General features: G+C 39.0%; 1 protein-coding gene across 1 annotated transcript in view; it reads right to left on the bottom strand.

Annotated features, from left to right (window-relative positions):
• Positions 1-15,570, bottom strand: part of LOC136264051 (ubiquitin carboxyl-terminal hydrolase CYLD-like) — a 167,849-nt gene that overhangs the window by 102,383 nt on the left and 49,896 nt on the right. The window contains exons 8-9 of the mRNA XM_066058733.1: positions 11,012-11,135; positions 5,083-5,285 (exon numbers count right to left, since the gene is read on the bottom strand). Of these exons, the coding sequence (XP_065914805.1) occupies positions 5,083-5,285; positions 11,012-11,135 (327 nt within the window). The remainder of the gene's footprint in view (positions 1-5,082; positions 5,286-11,011; positions 11,136-15,570) is intronic.

The following is a 15,570-nucleotide window of genomic DNA, read 5'->3' as shown; positions in this document are numbered from 1 at the left end:
GGTTTAATTGTAATATCACCATCTGGAGCAGTGACATTTGTGTTAGATCTCTATCCTGGAAGTATCTCAGACAAGGAGCTCACCAGAAAGTCTAGTTTGTTGCAATTGTTGGAAAGCAATGCCAGTGTTAGGGCTGATTGGGGCTTTGACATTATGGAAGATTTGGCACTAATTGGGGTCAATTTAAACATTCCTCCATTTCTGAGAGGCAAGGAACAGCTAAGAAATTCAGAGCTTGTTGAGACTAGACGAATTGCTTATTATGCATTCATGTGGAACGAGCAATGGAACAATTAAAAAATTTTCATATAATATATATATATATATACCTGTATATATATATAGGGATTTTAGAAGAATTATTAGAATAGCAAAATTATTCAATGATTTCACATCATTGGCTGATTCACCATCTGTAAGAGTCCTCTCCGCAAAATAACTGATCATTTGTGCATTGGTAAAAACAAAAATATCTCCTGGTTGCCTACCTGAATATACATCTTTTAGCCTCTTTCTGGAATCATTGATGAAAAAGTAACAGTGGCACCTTGACAACTTTCAGGGTTCACAACATCCTTATCCCACCCATTTCTGATGTAAGCTGCTACCCTATAATTTGTGACACAATGTCTTATACTTCCAATTAAGTTTTGTCAAACCAAGCAACAAGATCAGGTTTCTTTCCCTTTAACGAGGCTTGCCAACATTGTAACCAGCGCTTGAGTTGTGGAATGGTTAAAGTGGTTGGGTCTCTCCCACACAAACTAGCACCAGGCACATCTTTTCCATTGATCCATGGTAGTAAATTATTTACTTCAGTATTACTTGCCATTCTTGAGCACTGCAATTCCTAACTAAATTCCTGGGCTGCTGTCTTGCTATGAAATATATCAGTGGAGCTAAAACTGCTAAACAAATAAGCTTATAATCACTGAACAAATAAGCTTAACCACAGCGCAGCTGTTAAGCCACGCCCCACTGGTTGAGTAATTAGTCAGCTGGTGCTCTAATTACAATGTTGTTCCCCCCCTTTTCTGTTACACCTTATCAGTCAGTCAGTAAGTCAAGTCATTAGGTCTAATTCCCTGAAATTAGGTTAGGTAATCCTAAGGCTGCAGCACATGTTGCTGTCAGACCTTCAGTGCTGGTCACTGTAAAGTGCTAATAATAACAAAACTGCTGTCCAGTACAAGCAAAGCATTACTAACTACAGGAAATCACTGTCAACAAACTACACCTTGACAACAAAACACTAATTGCACAATTTAACGCCCATGCCCTCTGTGCACATTTTCTAATTATGCATTTTTAATCAATGAATGCCGTATAGCAGGTTTTTTCTATGAGTCCTAAAATTTGCAAACCAGCCAAATTAGTCTAGCAGAAATTTCTGCGATTGTAAAATGTGTAAGCAAGCAAGAGTAAAACTCATGTGATTATCATTAAATGGCGTCAACGGCGGCATGTGCCGACACTTTTACAATAGAAAGTAAGATACGGAGCTAGACATAGAACTGAAATCAATAACTCTTCGGGGTCTTATTTCCTGCTGCTGTATAGTGCTGGACATCATAAGTTTCCAAAACGTGTATTCTGAGTTTGCAAAATCATAACTTTATGTGGGTTTGGTCTATGTCATTGAAATTTGGACAGGTGGAGCATGTAACCATTGTGGTTACACAGCCGGAAATTGAAGCCATACCAATGTGAATTATTTGCACAATGATGTAATAACCAAGCAGATTCAACATTTTACATATTTCAACTTTTCTCCCTGTAGCTGTACGCCACAAAGCTAAATCTTGGTGGGATAGGAGAACAGTTATAGCTCCAACTTTTTGTAAGACAGATTTTTGATATCTTCATTTATCTTGATGCTATTGTGAATTGAAGCATAACACACAGGACAACTTTTCTCAGTGAGACAGCCAGCAATACTCATGAAATTTGGTACACATATACAATGCTGCATATGCAAAAAATTGTAAGACAGATTTTTAAAAACGAATTTGTTCAGGAATTATAGCTTTTAAAACACAGAGGAACCGGCCTTAACCTTTAAAGCCACACAAAAATATTTGATGAATGCGTGTTTATGGCTAGGTAACTTGGCCTGTCTAACTCCATTAGCCTAATACCAGACATCAAAAGAAAGCTTATTCATTGGGCTACTAAGGGAAGGCTAAATACACACTGTAACAACAGAGGCTTACTTGTTATGGAGTGATAAAGAACGGCGACTGGTTTTATCGCAACGCTAAATTCCATGTTTCGTCCGCCATGTTAATTAACATTTCAGTCACGTGAGCTGTATATGGCCTTACTCGCCATTGAATGGCGAATCAGCCAACGGTGATTTGGGATGAATAGGATCAACTGGTGATGAGTTATGGATGATTTTCTAAAGGTGTGTAGGGGATTTGCGTGCATATAAACTGAAATGTATTTTTACAGCGTGTTTTGGTCTTCATACTTTCATTGTAGGGTAAATCCCTAGGTATCATTTTAGTCCTTATTACATCATGAGTAAAGTGATGCTAATTGCGTAGTCATAGGACCAACACTATGAAAATTACAGCGCTTTGTTTATATCCATGCGTAGCGGTCAACCAAATTATATAACGCGTTACGTTTTTGGAAAGTTATGATGTCCGGCACTATAATCGTACAAACTTTTGCATCACACCAAACACGTCCTTTGTGTGAACTGGATTGTGCTGAGAGTTTCAATATGTATGTATTTTCATCCTTCTCTGCTGGGGTAGACGATCACCAGCTGACTTGAAAAGGTACGGTTGTAGCTCGTGTAATGGTACTGCTGACAGCATCTCAAATGGACTTAGGGTGACATTGCTTAACTGCGAAGAGGTCCAAATATATACTCAATGCCAACACTTCACAAGCGTCCTCTTGTGTAAGCCAACAATAACAGTTCATTGGCAAAACCTGCCCACATCTCTTTGTCCCTTTCCTTCAACTTTCAAATTCTACCATGTACAATTGTTGTTAGCTCAGTGGATCAAAACATTCGATCAAGACTTTCTTTGTGGTTGCATACGTACAATTGTTGAGCCAGTTGTGAAAAACACCACAAGTGACTTTCCTGTGGTCATTAACAACAGACACAATTTCAAAGTGACTCATCCACTCGTCGAAACTCTTCTGTTTATCAAAACTTCCAGTGGTGTATTCATGCAGGCTGTTCTCCTCCTGGTCACTCATCCTCATATACGTAACAGCACAGGGTGTTCTCTCATGCCTTTATTGGGTACCATTACTGCTAACTCCATGGTACAGTACAGCTCATGGGTAACGTCGCATGTACACGAATGACGTGCGCTTGAGTGACCCGTGTGGATGTAGCAAGGCTACAGTAATGCTCCACGATAGCTAACTTTACTCGAGAGCGTCACGCAAGACCAGATAACAGGTCTCACCTACAGTCTTGGGAGGCGGCACTGGCTCAGTTCCGCCAGCTGTGAAGTCTCCTATTGCAATGCCTGTGTTGTAGCTACCGCATACTTGGTAACTTAGCTACTGACTTGACCTTGACTTTGTCACGGACTACAGTCAGTGCTGTAGCTAGCAGTATAGCTACCGTAAACCTAGATGGATTGGTTGCCAAGTAATGCCACAGAACCCCAGTTAGTGCATTTTTCTAATTCGTATTTTCTTTATCTAGATAGTTAAAGGAATGATCAACTGAAATTTCAACTCTAGAAGCCAAGAAATTTCGAAGTTACAGCGCTACAAAGGGCCTACGAAGTGCTAACAGCAAAAAATCAATTTGTACAGTGACAATAAACTACAGGCGTTAATAAAACGATCATAACATACAGATGCAGTCCTCTACCAAGATGCAACTTGCACCATCGAATTCTCCATGAACAAGCAATCCATTGTTGGGTAAGTTTTGTCTTCCAGGCCTTTCCTACGTCCACAGGGGACCGGCGAAGGCAAACGAACGTGAGAAAGTGATAGTGAACTGCTCGTCTAACGCAAGGCAGACTAACGCTGATATCTTCTGTCTCCTTGAGAGTACTGACACGAAACAAAGATTTTGGAACTCCTCTTGCTTTTGGGATCACGGTGCTGCCAAGGTTTTTGGTGTTATCACTTTCTTTCATTGTGAAACAATTAAGCGCTTTAGAATTTACGGATTTTTTTTCATTTTCGTAAATATTCCACCATTGCGTTCTGCGGGCCCAGGCGTGCATTTATTGCATTCTACTGTATAATTAGCTAGCTAGGCTTGCACGAACATAATTGTGGGACCGATCACAAATGTTTATGTGATTTAAGCGTTGTATGAAGTTACTAAACTCAGTAGCGAGTGTTCTCATGAGTGGCAAGTTTCTCGCGCGGCTAGTGCATATCCACGCGATATTCCACAGGTATTGTACAGTACACTGCAAAAGAATGATCCCGCAAGAAGATGCAAGCATTACTCGCATGTGTATACTCGCGATGTTACCTTTGAGCTGTACTGCACCACAGAGGTTTGTGCTTAGGTTTCAGAGTTCAGTCATGCTGTAGTATATCAGCTTGCCTAGTCAGTTAGTCAGGATCGTCTTGCAGACTATGCCACTAGGTTCACAAACAACCAACAAAGAAATTTGGGCAACTGCCACAAAACATGTTGTACTGTCATTTTATATCGGCTGATGTGCCCATGTACAGTGCAAAGATTGTGTTAATTACTACAAAGGCCTATTACAGTTGTATGTCAATCGACAGTAATAATAGTGGATTATGTGCACAAAACTATACCATACAGTTGGTCACTGTTACATTTATTTTGACCTACGTAGTGTATGTACATATGTATGCACAAAGTACATTTTAATACAGTACATAATATACCTACGTACATATGTATGTAATATGTACTATGCATACAGTATGTGAATATGGTATCTAAATAAGAACCCAAGTGTAATTTAGATACAGTGAAAGTGCAGTGTAGCTAATATAAAGTGAATATGTACTTATGTTTAACTAATGAATAATAGACACATGGATAACAATGGTAGATGTAGCTGCATATAGTATCAGTAAACTGCTTACTGTATAACAACTAACCATATCCAGTCCTGCATACATTACTCCTTTATAATTGGGAAGGACTCCTATCCACTTGATTACTCCATACTGTGGTGGATCACCATATTGTATAGCAGATCCTACTTCAAGTTTGTGTGGATTCTGGTTGTTCTGAGTACTCAAACTAGGCAGTGAGGAATGACCAGAAGTTAGGCTATGACTTCGCATGCGATGGCCAGCACCTAAATGATATGAGTGGTACATACATGTAAGTAATCATGTATCCAAGATGCATAATAAAGCCAAAATGCAGTAACAAGAACAGCAATACCACAATAGTCACATTATTCATCCATGTGTATAATTATGTAGTTTCATCCCCAGCCACCCATGATTTAATTACCCTAAGATCGTCTGGTGAGTTGTGACATAAATCCAGTTTCTTGGTCCACAAAGTGTGCATTAATAAAGTATATACCTGAAAAACTAGCTTATAGTTGTCTAAAGGTCTTCTTTGCCATTGATTATTGCTCTAAGTTTTTTTGCACATCAATTGTAAATTGGTATTTACTAGTCACACCACTGAGATTTGCAAAATAATGAAAATTCACTCCTTTTTTAGTAGTCTTCATACCAAACTTGATTGAAATCAATATTACTTCTATTTGTTTCTTACAGCCAGTTTATACTAAAAGATTGTTCTTGCTTCAGTGCGATCCAGATCGATTGTTGAGCATTGTTTATACTATGAAGGTTGGGCCTGATCCAATCAGCAAAAAACTTAATCCACAATCATAATCATCATCAAAGTAGAGATTGTTGATAGAGTTAAAGGATTTCTGCTGTCTATTATCGTCAGATTAGTAGGCATGATAAAGTCTAAACTTTGGACGATAATTAGTCAATCTATGTAGATTGTGAAAGGGCATGACCTTGATTAAATCTATCACCTACCATTAAGTTACAGGTATTTAACGGGTGTCCCATACCTCTTATAGTAACGTAAGCACTTTAAATGATTTTGTAGTGCTCCTCAGGAGGTGTTGATGCAGAAAGTTTATGCATTGATAAGGCATGAAGAAGGCCACGACCAAAGATAAAAAAAGAAAAACAGGACGCAGAGAGCAGACACTTGTCAGAACCACAAAAAGCACATGCACTGGTGAGTTTGTTATTGTGGCGTAAAATGGTGGTCATATGATGCGTCGTTTTGCTTCTAACCCTTTGATTGTGGTTGCTTCTAGGATGAATTTTAAAGGCAAGATTTTGGGGGGCATATGGAAGATCCATACTAAACAGTACTATCATACTGTTTGATATCAAAACAATAACAAATAGCTACAATGAGGCTTTTCCAGTCAAAATTATCACCCTAAACCCAGCTTCAATTTCCAGTTTGGCAGCATGGTTAGGAACAGCCAAGCCCAAAAATGCCTTCAGATCAACCTCAAACCCTTCCAAAAAGTTTATATGGGATTTTTAGAAAATTCTATTTAACCCTTAAACCTGCAGCTGTTTAATAAAATGCAAGCACTGTACTGTTCTTCGTTTGCAACGCTGTGTAATGGGCTAAAGACAAAGCACAATGGCCACTTCCTTTTTGTTGCATAATTGATTGTTGGGGTATGCATTCTGATGCAAAATTTCTTTTAAGGCATGCCTGGCACTATTCTTTCTTTTGATGCAGTATGCGCCGGTTCATTTGTCATAATTAAAGTAAGTAAACAAGTAGAAGAAAAATGAATTTTTAAGCTGGACTAGAGATCAAAGAAAATAAAGTAGTGAAACAAGGGAATAGTTGAAATGCAGTACAACAAGGAAGATCGCCCATACCTGCAGATATACTAGTGGACATTTAATCGGGCGTCATTATTCAGTGGACTGGACTACTGGACTGGAACACTGGACTGGCATACATTTTTTTGGTTTGGTACATTATATGGTTGGATTTATTGAGTTTTGCCAGTTAATAGCTGTTTGGTAGCATGCAGCCCACTACTAAACACATAATACAGGCAGTGAAATGTACAAAGACTGTCTTTTAATGATTTTGCTACTATTTAGTTAATTGTGCTGCTATACTCAAATGCAGCACTTACTCCTTACCCTGTAATGCTGCTTTGTGACAGTGACAGTTAATCAACGATCATCTTTTCAGTTGACAAAGAGCAAGCTCAATGAACGAGCTGTGTAGTCTTTCATGGCTAGACGTTTATTTCAACACAGGGGCTTAATGATTAGAAAATATAAGGGCCAGTGCTGAAAAAGTTAAGCCCCTATAGATGCCACAAAAGATTACACAGCTTGCTCATTGAGCTTGCACTAAGGATATCATTGTCGTCTGGAAAGATGATCACCGATTAACTATCACTGTCATATAGCAGCATTATAGGGTAAGGAGTATGTGCTGTATCGAGCCTCATGCTGTAGCAGCATAACTGAACAGTAACAAAATTATTAAAAGACAGTTTTTGTACATTTCACTGCTCGTATTCAGTATTTAATAGTGGGCTGCAGGCTACCTAACAGCCATTACCTGGTGAAACTCTATAAATCGAACCGTATAATGTGCAAAAACAAAAAAAAATATGCCAGTCCAGTAGTCTAGTCCAGTAGTCTAGTCCAGTTTTCCAGTCCACTGAATAGTAACGTCCCATTTATGGCTATTGACTGGAAGTTTAGGAATTTAATGTCCACTAGTATATCTGCAGGTATAGGCAATCTTCCTTGTTCCACCACATTTTAGCCATTCCCTTGTTTCACTACTTTATTTTCTTAGATCCTTAATCCAACTTTTCCTTCTTCTTGTTCAGTATGTCTGTGCATTTATAGTTATGCAACAGTAAAAATCACAGATTTGAACATTCTAATAGTTACTGATGTAAGTGAATGCATTACAGGGTGGCTTATAATATCTGTATATGTAGCTGAACTTTCTGCATGGTGAGGTGGCTGAACTTTCTACAGGACAAATGCTCATTGGAAGGCACATGCCTTTGGTGAGTTTGTTATTGTGACGTTATATAATAGCATTGTGTAGCCTCCAACTTTGTGACTGTAGTCAGTCAGGCAGGCAGGCAGGCAGGCAGGCAGGCAGGCAGGCAGGCAGGCAGGCAGGCAGGCAGGCAGGCAGGCAGGCAGGCAGGCAGGCAGGCAGGCAGGCAGGCAGGCAGGCAGGCAGGCAGGCAGGCAGGCAGGCAGGCAGGCAGGCAGGCAGGCAGTCAGTCAGTCAGGCAGGCAGGCAGGCAGTCAGGCAGGCAGGCAGGCAGGCAGGCAGGCAGGCAGGCAGGCAGGCAGGCAGGCAGGCAGGCAGGCAGGCAGGCAGGCAGGCAGGCAGGCAGGCAGGCAGGCAGGCAGGCAGGCAGGCAGGCAGGCAGGCAGTCAGTCAGTCAGTCAGGCAGGCAGTCAGGCAGGCAGGCAGGCAGGCAGGCAGGCAGGCAGGCAGGCAGGCAGGCAGGCAGGCAGGCAGGCAGTCAAGCAGGCAGTCAGGCACACTAAAATCGGATTTGTGCATTATTTTTTTACGTTAGTATTCATTCTATTTTATTGTTTTCAACGCTATATCTAGCATTAGCAACACTAAGACTCTACCATAAAGGTACTATTCATCACGTAAGATTTTTTTCTATAATGGTTTTTAGGGACATCATTAGGGTAGGGGCTTTGGAGAATCCCTACTATACAATACTACTATACTGCATGATAATGGGCACAAAGCACTACCAACAGTAGTTATAGTACTACAAGCCAGCTCTTCTGTAAAGAATGACACAATCTCAATCTTACAAAACTATAAAATTCAATAATAGATTTATAAAAAAGTAAACAAACTAGAAAAACCTGGAATCTAAAAAGGGAAAAGAGGGATCATTGTAAAAAGCAACTAAACAAGAAAGGATTGCTGAGGTGATAATGTAAACCACACCACACAAAAACAGCCAAGCTGTGAGAGATGTGGTCGTAAAACACCTGGGTGAAAAAGTTGTGAAGTCAAAGGTGGCAGCCAACAAATGGCTACAATTATGTTAATGTTAATAAATTTTATCAAAAATAAACAGCCATTATTAAAATTTATTAGCATTAACATCGTTGCAGCCATTTGTTGCCCGCCACCTTTGATTTCACAAATTTTTTCATCCGGCTACATTTTTTCACAGCTTGGCTGTTTTTATGTGGATATCACTTCTATTTTAATTGTAAGTTTCAAAACTATTCGCCTTGATACTTTATTTCAACTTTTTTCCCTTTACTACAGAAATTGTCGAAGACCGTGTGGCTATATGCATTTACGAAGAACTGAAATAAGATGAATATTGAAGGCATGTATATCCCAATGATAGCTAGGCAGATCTGACTCAAATTAGGAATGGGAGATGCCCTACCCTGAGGAAGTTTCCACAGCAGAAATAGTTAATGAAAATGGCATTTTCTTGGTTCTGTAAAATCCTGCACCGGCTGTATTTGACCGCATGACACACTTGATATAGCCTATTTTCATAATTTTTGTAGTACTCTAATAGAACACACATTTTTTTCTGAGCACTTCAATACAATGCATACAGAATTTCTACTGATAGATCTATAAGTTATCATTCTAGTGTACTAAACCAGAACTTTAATTTATAACGTAGAAATTAAGTGAGGTGAGCAAATGACAGCAGTGACAGAGTGGTAAAGGGCTTGGGTATATAGGTGTGGAGGTCCCTAGTTTGAAATCTGGAGAACTTTTTCCACCATTTTTTGTGCATGTTTTTTACTCCTCAGTGAATGTTCTATTAAAGAATCTTGATCGCATCTTTTCATGTTTGGTTCTCCTTCGCTCACGCTCTCTGTACTTTTAAACCACAAAAGGTTTGCACTACGATAGTAACTTCATGTATGTACAGACCGATTTTCAAGTTATTCAGTCAAGCGGATTACTCTGTAGACGTGACAACAAATCAAGTTTGCATTTTCAAAATCATGCATAATTCCATTGTTCTTAGTTCGATCTGTATGAAAATTGGTCTGTAAATGTGCTACATGATGTTCTGACTGTCCTCCAAATTTGAAGCCAATAAACTAAATTTATTGCAATTTTTCTAATGTGTTCAAAAAGAAAACTTATGCAAGAAGAAAAATACAAAGAAAATAAGACAAACTTTGAAGGCACACATCTCAGTGATGGCTGGGAGAATTCATGGATCCCTACCCCGAGGGAGTTTCCGCAGTAAAACTGGTTAATTTCCATTCAAGCACTATTGAGCTATGAATGTGTGAAAACACGTTTTCTTGGTTCCTGTAAAATACACACTTGTCTGCTATGCGTCTGCACTAGCTGTACTTGGCTGCACAACACCGTGTCCTGATATCCCTATTGTACGTAACTTGACAGAACATTTTTACTTTAAAAATCTTTAACAAGAGACAGTTGAATCAAAATAGGGATTTAATGTAGTTTACCACCCCAGCCATCACTGTAGTTGGTTTTCACAATGATTAAATGCATATTCTCTCAATAATATTCAACAATTCTTCTCAACTAGAGACCATCACAGGAAGATTTTCAAATCTCACACCAGACTGAATGGTTTATCCCACTTTTTTTACTCAACATGTCATTAATAGCTGGAATAATTTACCTCAGGAAGTAGTTTCCGTTGCTTCCATCAAGTTGAAGTTAGATAACTATTAGTCTAGTTCAGGATATGGATATGAACAAAGGCTTACAGCCTAACTCTATATGATTATTTGCACTTACTGTAATTGAATATCCATAAATAAATAATTAATTAACTGTTGAAAGGCCTTTCTACAATACAATGTACAATAATTAATCTACCTATGTACATAATACTAGCTACATACGTATACACCAGTTTTTGCAGTTTGCCTGGTAGGCGTGGCAAGTCATCATTCTTTATTTAATTATTAAATAAATACACAAATTAATTACATGAACATACATAGCATGTATCTGCACATGTACCTTCAGGTGTAGCATCCCTGGGTAGAAGTCCTTTCAACATTACAAATGTTCCTTTATTTTTCCTACATTGATAGATCTCAGTTCCTCCATAAAACCCATCTTCAGGCTCTTCAACATCCTTCTCCTACATACATACACACATACATACAGTATGTATATTGATGATGCATGTACTGTAATCATTTCACTGTAATCATAATTGTACACATGTCTGCATTTATGTACAGTGTAGTGTAGAATGGACCTTACTTGATAAAACAATCACTTTGCATAGTAGGTGCAGTGCAACAAATGTACTTATGTGCAATCTCTGGGCCATGTTCACATTGTAGTAAAAATTTCATTTCAGATAAGGTACGTAGTTCATTCATGATAGTATGTGCGATTATGAAAGTATATATGGTACACACATATATTCAACCTGTTTCTGGAATATTAGGCCATCTAGCTACAAATGCAATTCTGAGTGCTACAGCTGTACATGTAATTACCATATGCATAAACAATGATCCAGCAATAATCTGGAATCAATCTTTAATGAAATATATTCACTAGCCTTGGAATCTGGGGCAACTTCTGTAAATCATTTAAATAATTAGTGGACGCACACAACATACACAACAATAAGTTTTAATTTGTAATGATCTGGTAATACTACAAGCCTTCTTTAACATGTCATAAAATAAATGTGACCCACTGAGTGAAAACCTGTCTTGTTTGCATTTTCCTCAAACTTCATTTTATGAATTTTTTGTTGTCTAGAGCCAGCGCCAGCCTTAGCCCTAGGTAAAATGAAGTTTGGAGTCCCCTCTTTAATTGACAAAAAACAAAATATACATGGATATTAGATGGTATTCATGCAAATTCTTACCATAACATACAGTATTATGGCTGCATAAAAGGAAGTGTGAAAGCGATTGGCTCTATGAATAGCAATTTAACACATAAATTTATAGTCAGTCTAAAAGTTTGAAGCCCTTTGAGCTTGGAGGCCCCTTTTGCCTTTTTGCTCTGAGGCCCTAGGCAGGCTGTCTACTCAGTCTATTTAGCCTGTCTGGAGGGAAAACTTAAACTTTCAGCCTTATCTGGTAAGAACTTTTGGAGATATAGCAATAGACAAGAAGAGCAAAACAATCAATTTAGTGCCTATACAGAAAAAATCACAAGTGCTTGTTTAGTCCATCATCAAGACACACGGTAGTGTGTCGTGCAGCCCAAGAAGCCGGCGCGCAACCCCGTGAGTATATTGACAGGAAGAAAGAAAACACAATTTTCGCACCTCCGTAGCTCTCTGTGCTGCCTTGACGAAACAAGACGATTTTTGCTGTGGACACTCCCTCCACCTTCAGCACTCCACATTCCAAATTTGAGCGAAATCGCTTCAAGCGTTCTCGAGATATGCGACTTCAAAAATTGGCTTAGTTTCTTCGTTTTTTTTTTTCTTCTTCTTCTTTTTCTTCCTCTTTTCGCACACTTACAAAAATTGCTATAAAACGCGAACGCCATAGACGATCACCTTGAAATTTGGCACACAGAAGGGGGGTATAAAGGCGCATCTCTGTACCAACTTTGGCTGGAATACGATAAACAGGCAAAGAGTTATGAGCGATTAATCACGAAAAATAATACCAATATGTTGTCACGCCTACAGGGTAAACCGCGTATGGGAAGAAGCTGAAAATCGGTGGGTGAATAGGTTAACTATTGAACCTCAAACCTTTTGTGGTTTGAAAGAAATCGAGCTAAAAACCAGGAAGCTACAACGAAAAAACCAACAGTGTGTAACAATTATGCAATCGAGATTAGCTAATAAAAAACGACTGCTTGCCACGCCTACCAGGTAAACCGCTTGGGGTAATGCTTTGAAAATCGCTGTACAGATGGAGTTATCATCTTAGAAAGGCTCTTCAATGGTGTAGAAGAATCAGACTTAAAGCCACGGAGTTATAACACGAAATCCAACTTGGTGTAGCAAGTGCGAGATCGAGATACTCTAATAGAGCAGTCATCCTAATAGAGCAGTCATGCTAATAGAGCAGTCACCCGAAGAGAATTCAAGAGATCAGTTAGAAACAAGTAACCTGTATAGAGATCAGCCACAAACAATTCACCTTGTAGAGAGATCAGCTAGAAGAAATTACCTTGTAGGGAATTCATGCAACTATAGAAAAAAATAATTCAGCTAGAAGAAATCACCTTGTAGAGTTCAGCTACAAAGAAACCACAATGTAGAGAGTTCAGCTACAAACAAATCGCCCTGTAGAGAGATCAGCTAGAAGAAGTTACCTTGTAGAGAGTTCAGCTACAAAGAAACCATCATGTAGAGAGTTCAGCTGCAAACAAATCACCTGTAGAGAGTTCAGCTACAAACAAATCTCCCTGTAGAGAAATCAGCTAGGAGAAGTTTCCTTGTAGAGAGTTCAGTTACAAAGAAACCACCATGTAGAGAATTCATTTACAAACTAGTGACCCTGTAGAGACATCAGCTAGAAGAAGTTACCTTGTAAAGAGTTCAGCTACATAGAAACCATTCTGTAAAGAGCTCAGCTGCAAAAAAATCACCTGTACAGAATTCCACTACAAACAAATCACCCTATAGAAAGATCAGCTAGAAGAAGTTACCTCGTAGAGATGAGTTCAGTTATAAAGAAACCACCATGTAGAGAATTCATTTACAAACTAGTGACCCTGTAGAGACATCAGCTAGAAGAAGTTACCTTGTAAAGAGTTCAGCTACATAGAAACCATTCTGTAAAGAGCTCAGCTGCAAACAAATCACCTGTACAGAATTCAGCTACAAACAAATCATCCTGTAGAGAAATCAGCTAGAAGAAGTTACCTTGTTGATAGTTCAGCTACAAACAAATCACCCTGTAGAGAGATCAGCTAGAAGAGGTTACCTTGTAGAGAGTTCAGCTACAAATTTAAAGAAACCATCATGTGGAGAGTTCAGCTGCAAACAAATCACCTGTAGAGAGTTCAGCTAGAAGAAGTTACCTTGTAGAGAGTTCAGCTACAAAGAAACCATCATGAAGAGAGTTCAGCTGCAAACAAATCTCCCTGTAGAGAGTTCAGTTAGAAAAAGTTACCTTGTAGAGAGTTCAGCTACAAAGAAACCATCATGATTAGAGTTCAGCTACAAACAAATCACCCTGTAGAGAGATCAGATGCAAACAAATCACCCTGTAGAAAGATCAGCTAGAAGAAGTCACCTTGTAGAGAGTTCAGCTACAAAGAAACCACCATATAGAGAGTTCAGATGCAAACAAATCACCCTGTAGAAAAATCAGCTACAAACAAATCACCCTGTAGAAAGATCAGCTAGAAGAAGTCACCTTGTAGAGAGTTCAGCTACAAAGAAACCACCATGTAGGGAGTTCAGCTAGAAGAAGTTACCTTGTAGAGAGTTCAGCTACAAAGAAACCATCATGAAGAGAGTTCAGCTGCAAACAAATCTCCCTGTAGAGAGTTCAGTTAGAAGAAGTTACCTTGTAGAGAGTTCAGCTACAAAGAAACCAACATGAAGAGAGTTCAGCTACAAACAAATCACCCTGTAGAGAGATCAGCTAGAAGAAGTCACCTTGTAGAGAGTTCAGCTATAAAGAAACCACCATGTAGGGAGTTCAGCTAGAAGAAGTTACCTTGTAGAGAGTTCAGCTACAAAGAAACTATTCTGTAAAGAGCTCAGCTGCAAACAAATCACCTGTATAGAATTCAGCTACAAACAAATCTCCCTGTAGAAAGATCAGCTAGAAGAAGTCACCTTGTAGAGAGTTCAGCTACAAAGAAGCCACCGTGTAGGGAGTTCAGCTAGAAGAAGTTACCTTGTAGAGAGTTCAGCTACAAAGAAACCATCATAAAGAGAGTTCAGCTGCAAACAAATCTCCCTGTAGAGAGTTCAGTTAGAAGAAGTTACCTTGTAGAGAGTTCAGCTACAAAGAAACCATTCTGTAAAGAGCTCAGCTGCAAACAAATCACCTGTATAGAATTCAGCTACAAACAAATCACCCTGTAGAGAGATCAGCTAGAAGAAATTACCTTGTAGAGAGTTCAGCTACAGTAAAAAGAAACCACCCTGTAGAGAGTTCAGCTGCAAAGAAATTACCCTGTAGAAAATTCTGCCACAAACAAATTGCTCTGTAGAAAGATCAGTTAGAAGAAGTTATCTTGTAGAGAGTTCAGCTACAAAGAAACCACCATGTAGAGAGTTCAGCTAGAAGAAATTACCTTGTAGAGAGTTCAGCTACAAAGAAACCATCATCTAGATAGTTCAGCTGCAAACAAATCACCTGTAGAGAGTTCAGCTACAAACAAATCTCCCTGTAGAGAGATCAGTTAGAAGAAGTTACCTTATAGAGAGTTCAGCTACAAAGAAACCATTCTGTAAAGAGCTCAGCAGCAAAAAAATCACCTGTACAGAATCCAGCTACAAATAAATCACCCTGTAGAGAGAACAGCTAGAAGAAGTTACCTTGTTGATAGTTCAGCTACAAACAAATCACCCTGTAGAGAGATCAGCTAGAAGAAGTTGCCTTGAAGAGTGTTCAGTTACACAGAAA

Source organism: Dysidea avara, chromosome 8, assembly GCF_963678975.1.
Source record: "Dysidea avara chromosome 8, odDysAvar1.4, whole genome shotgun sequence".
Classification (NCBI taxonomy): domain Eukaryota; kingdom Metazoa; phylum Porifera; class Demospongiae; order Dictyoceratida; family Dysideidae; genus Dysidea; species Dysidea avara.
The sequence above is the reverse complement of the archived record's forward strand: the minus strand, read 5'-3'. Positions and strand labels throughout refer to the sequence as shown.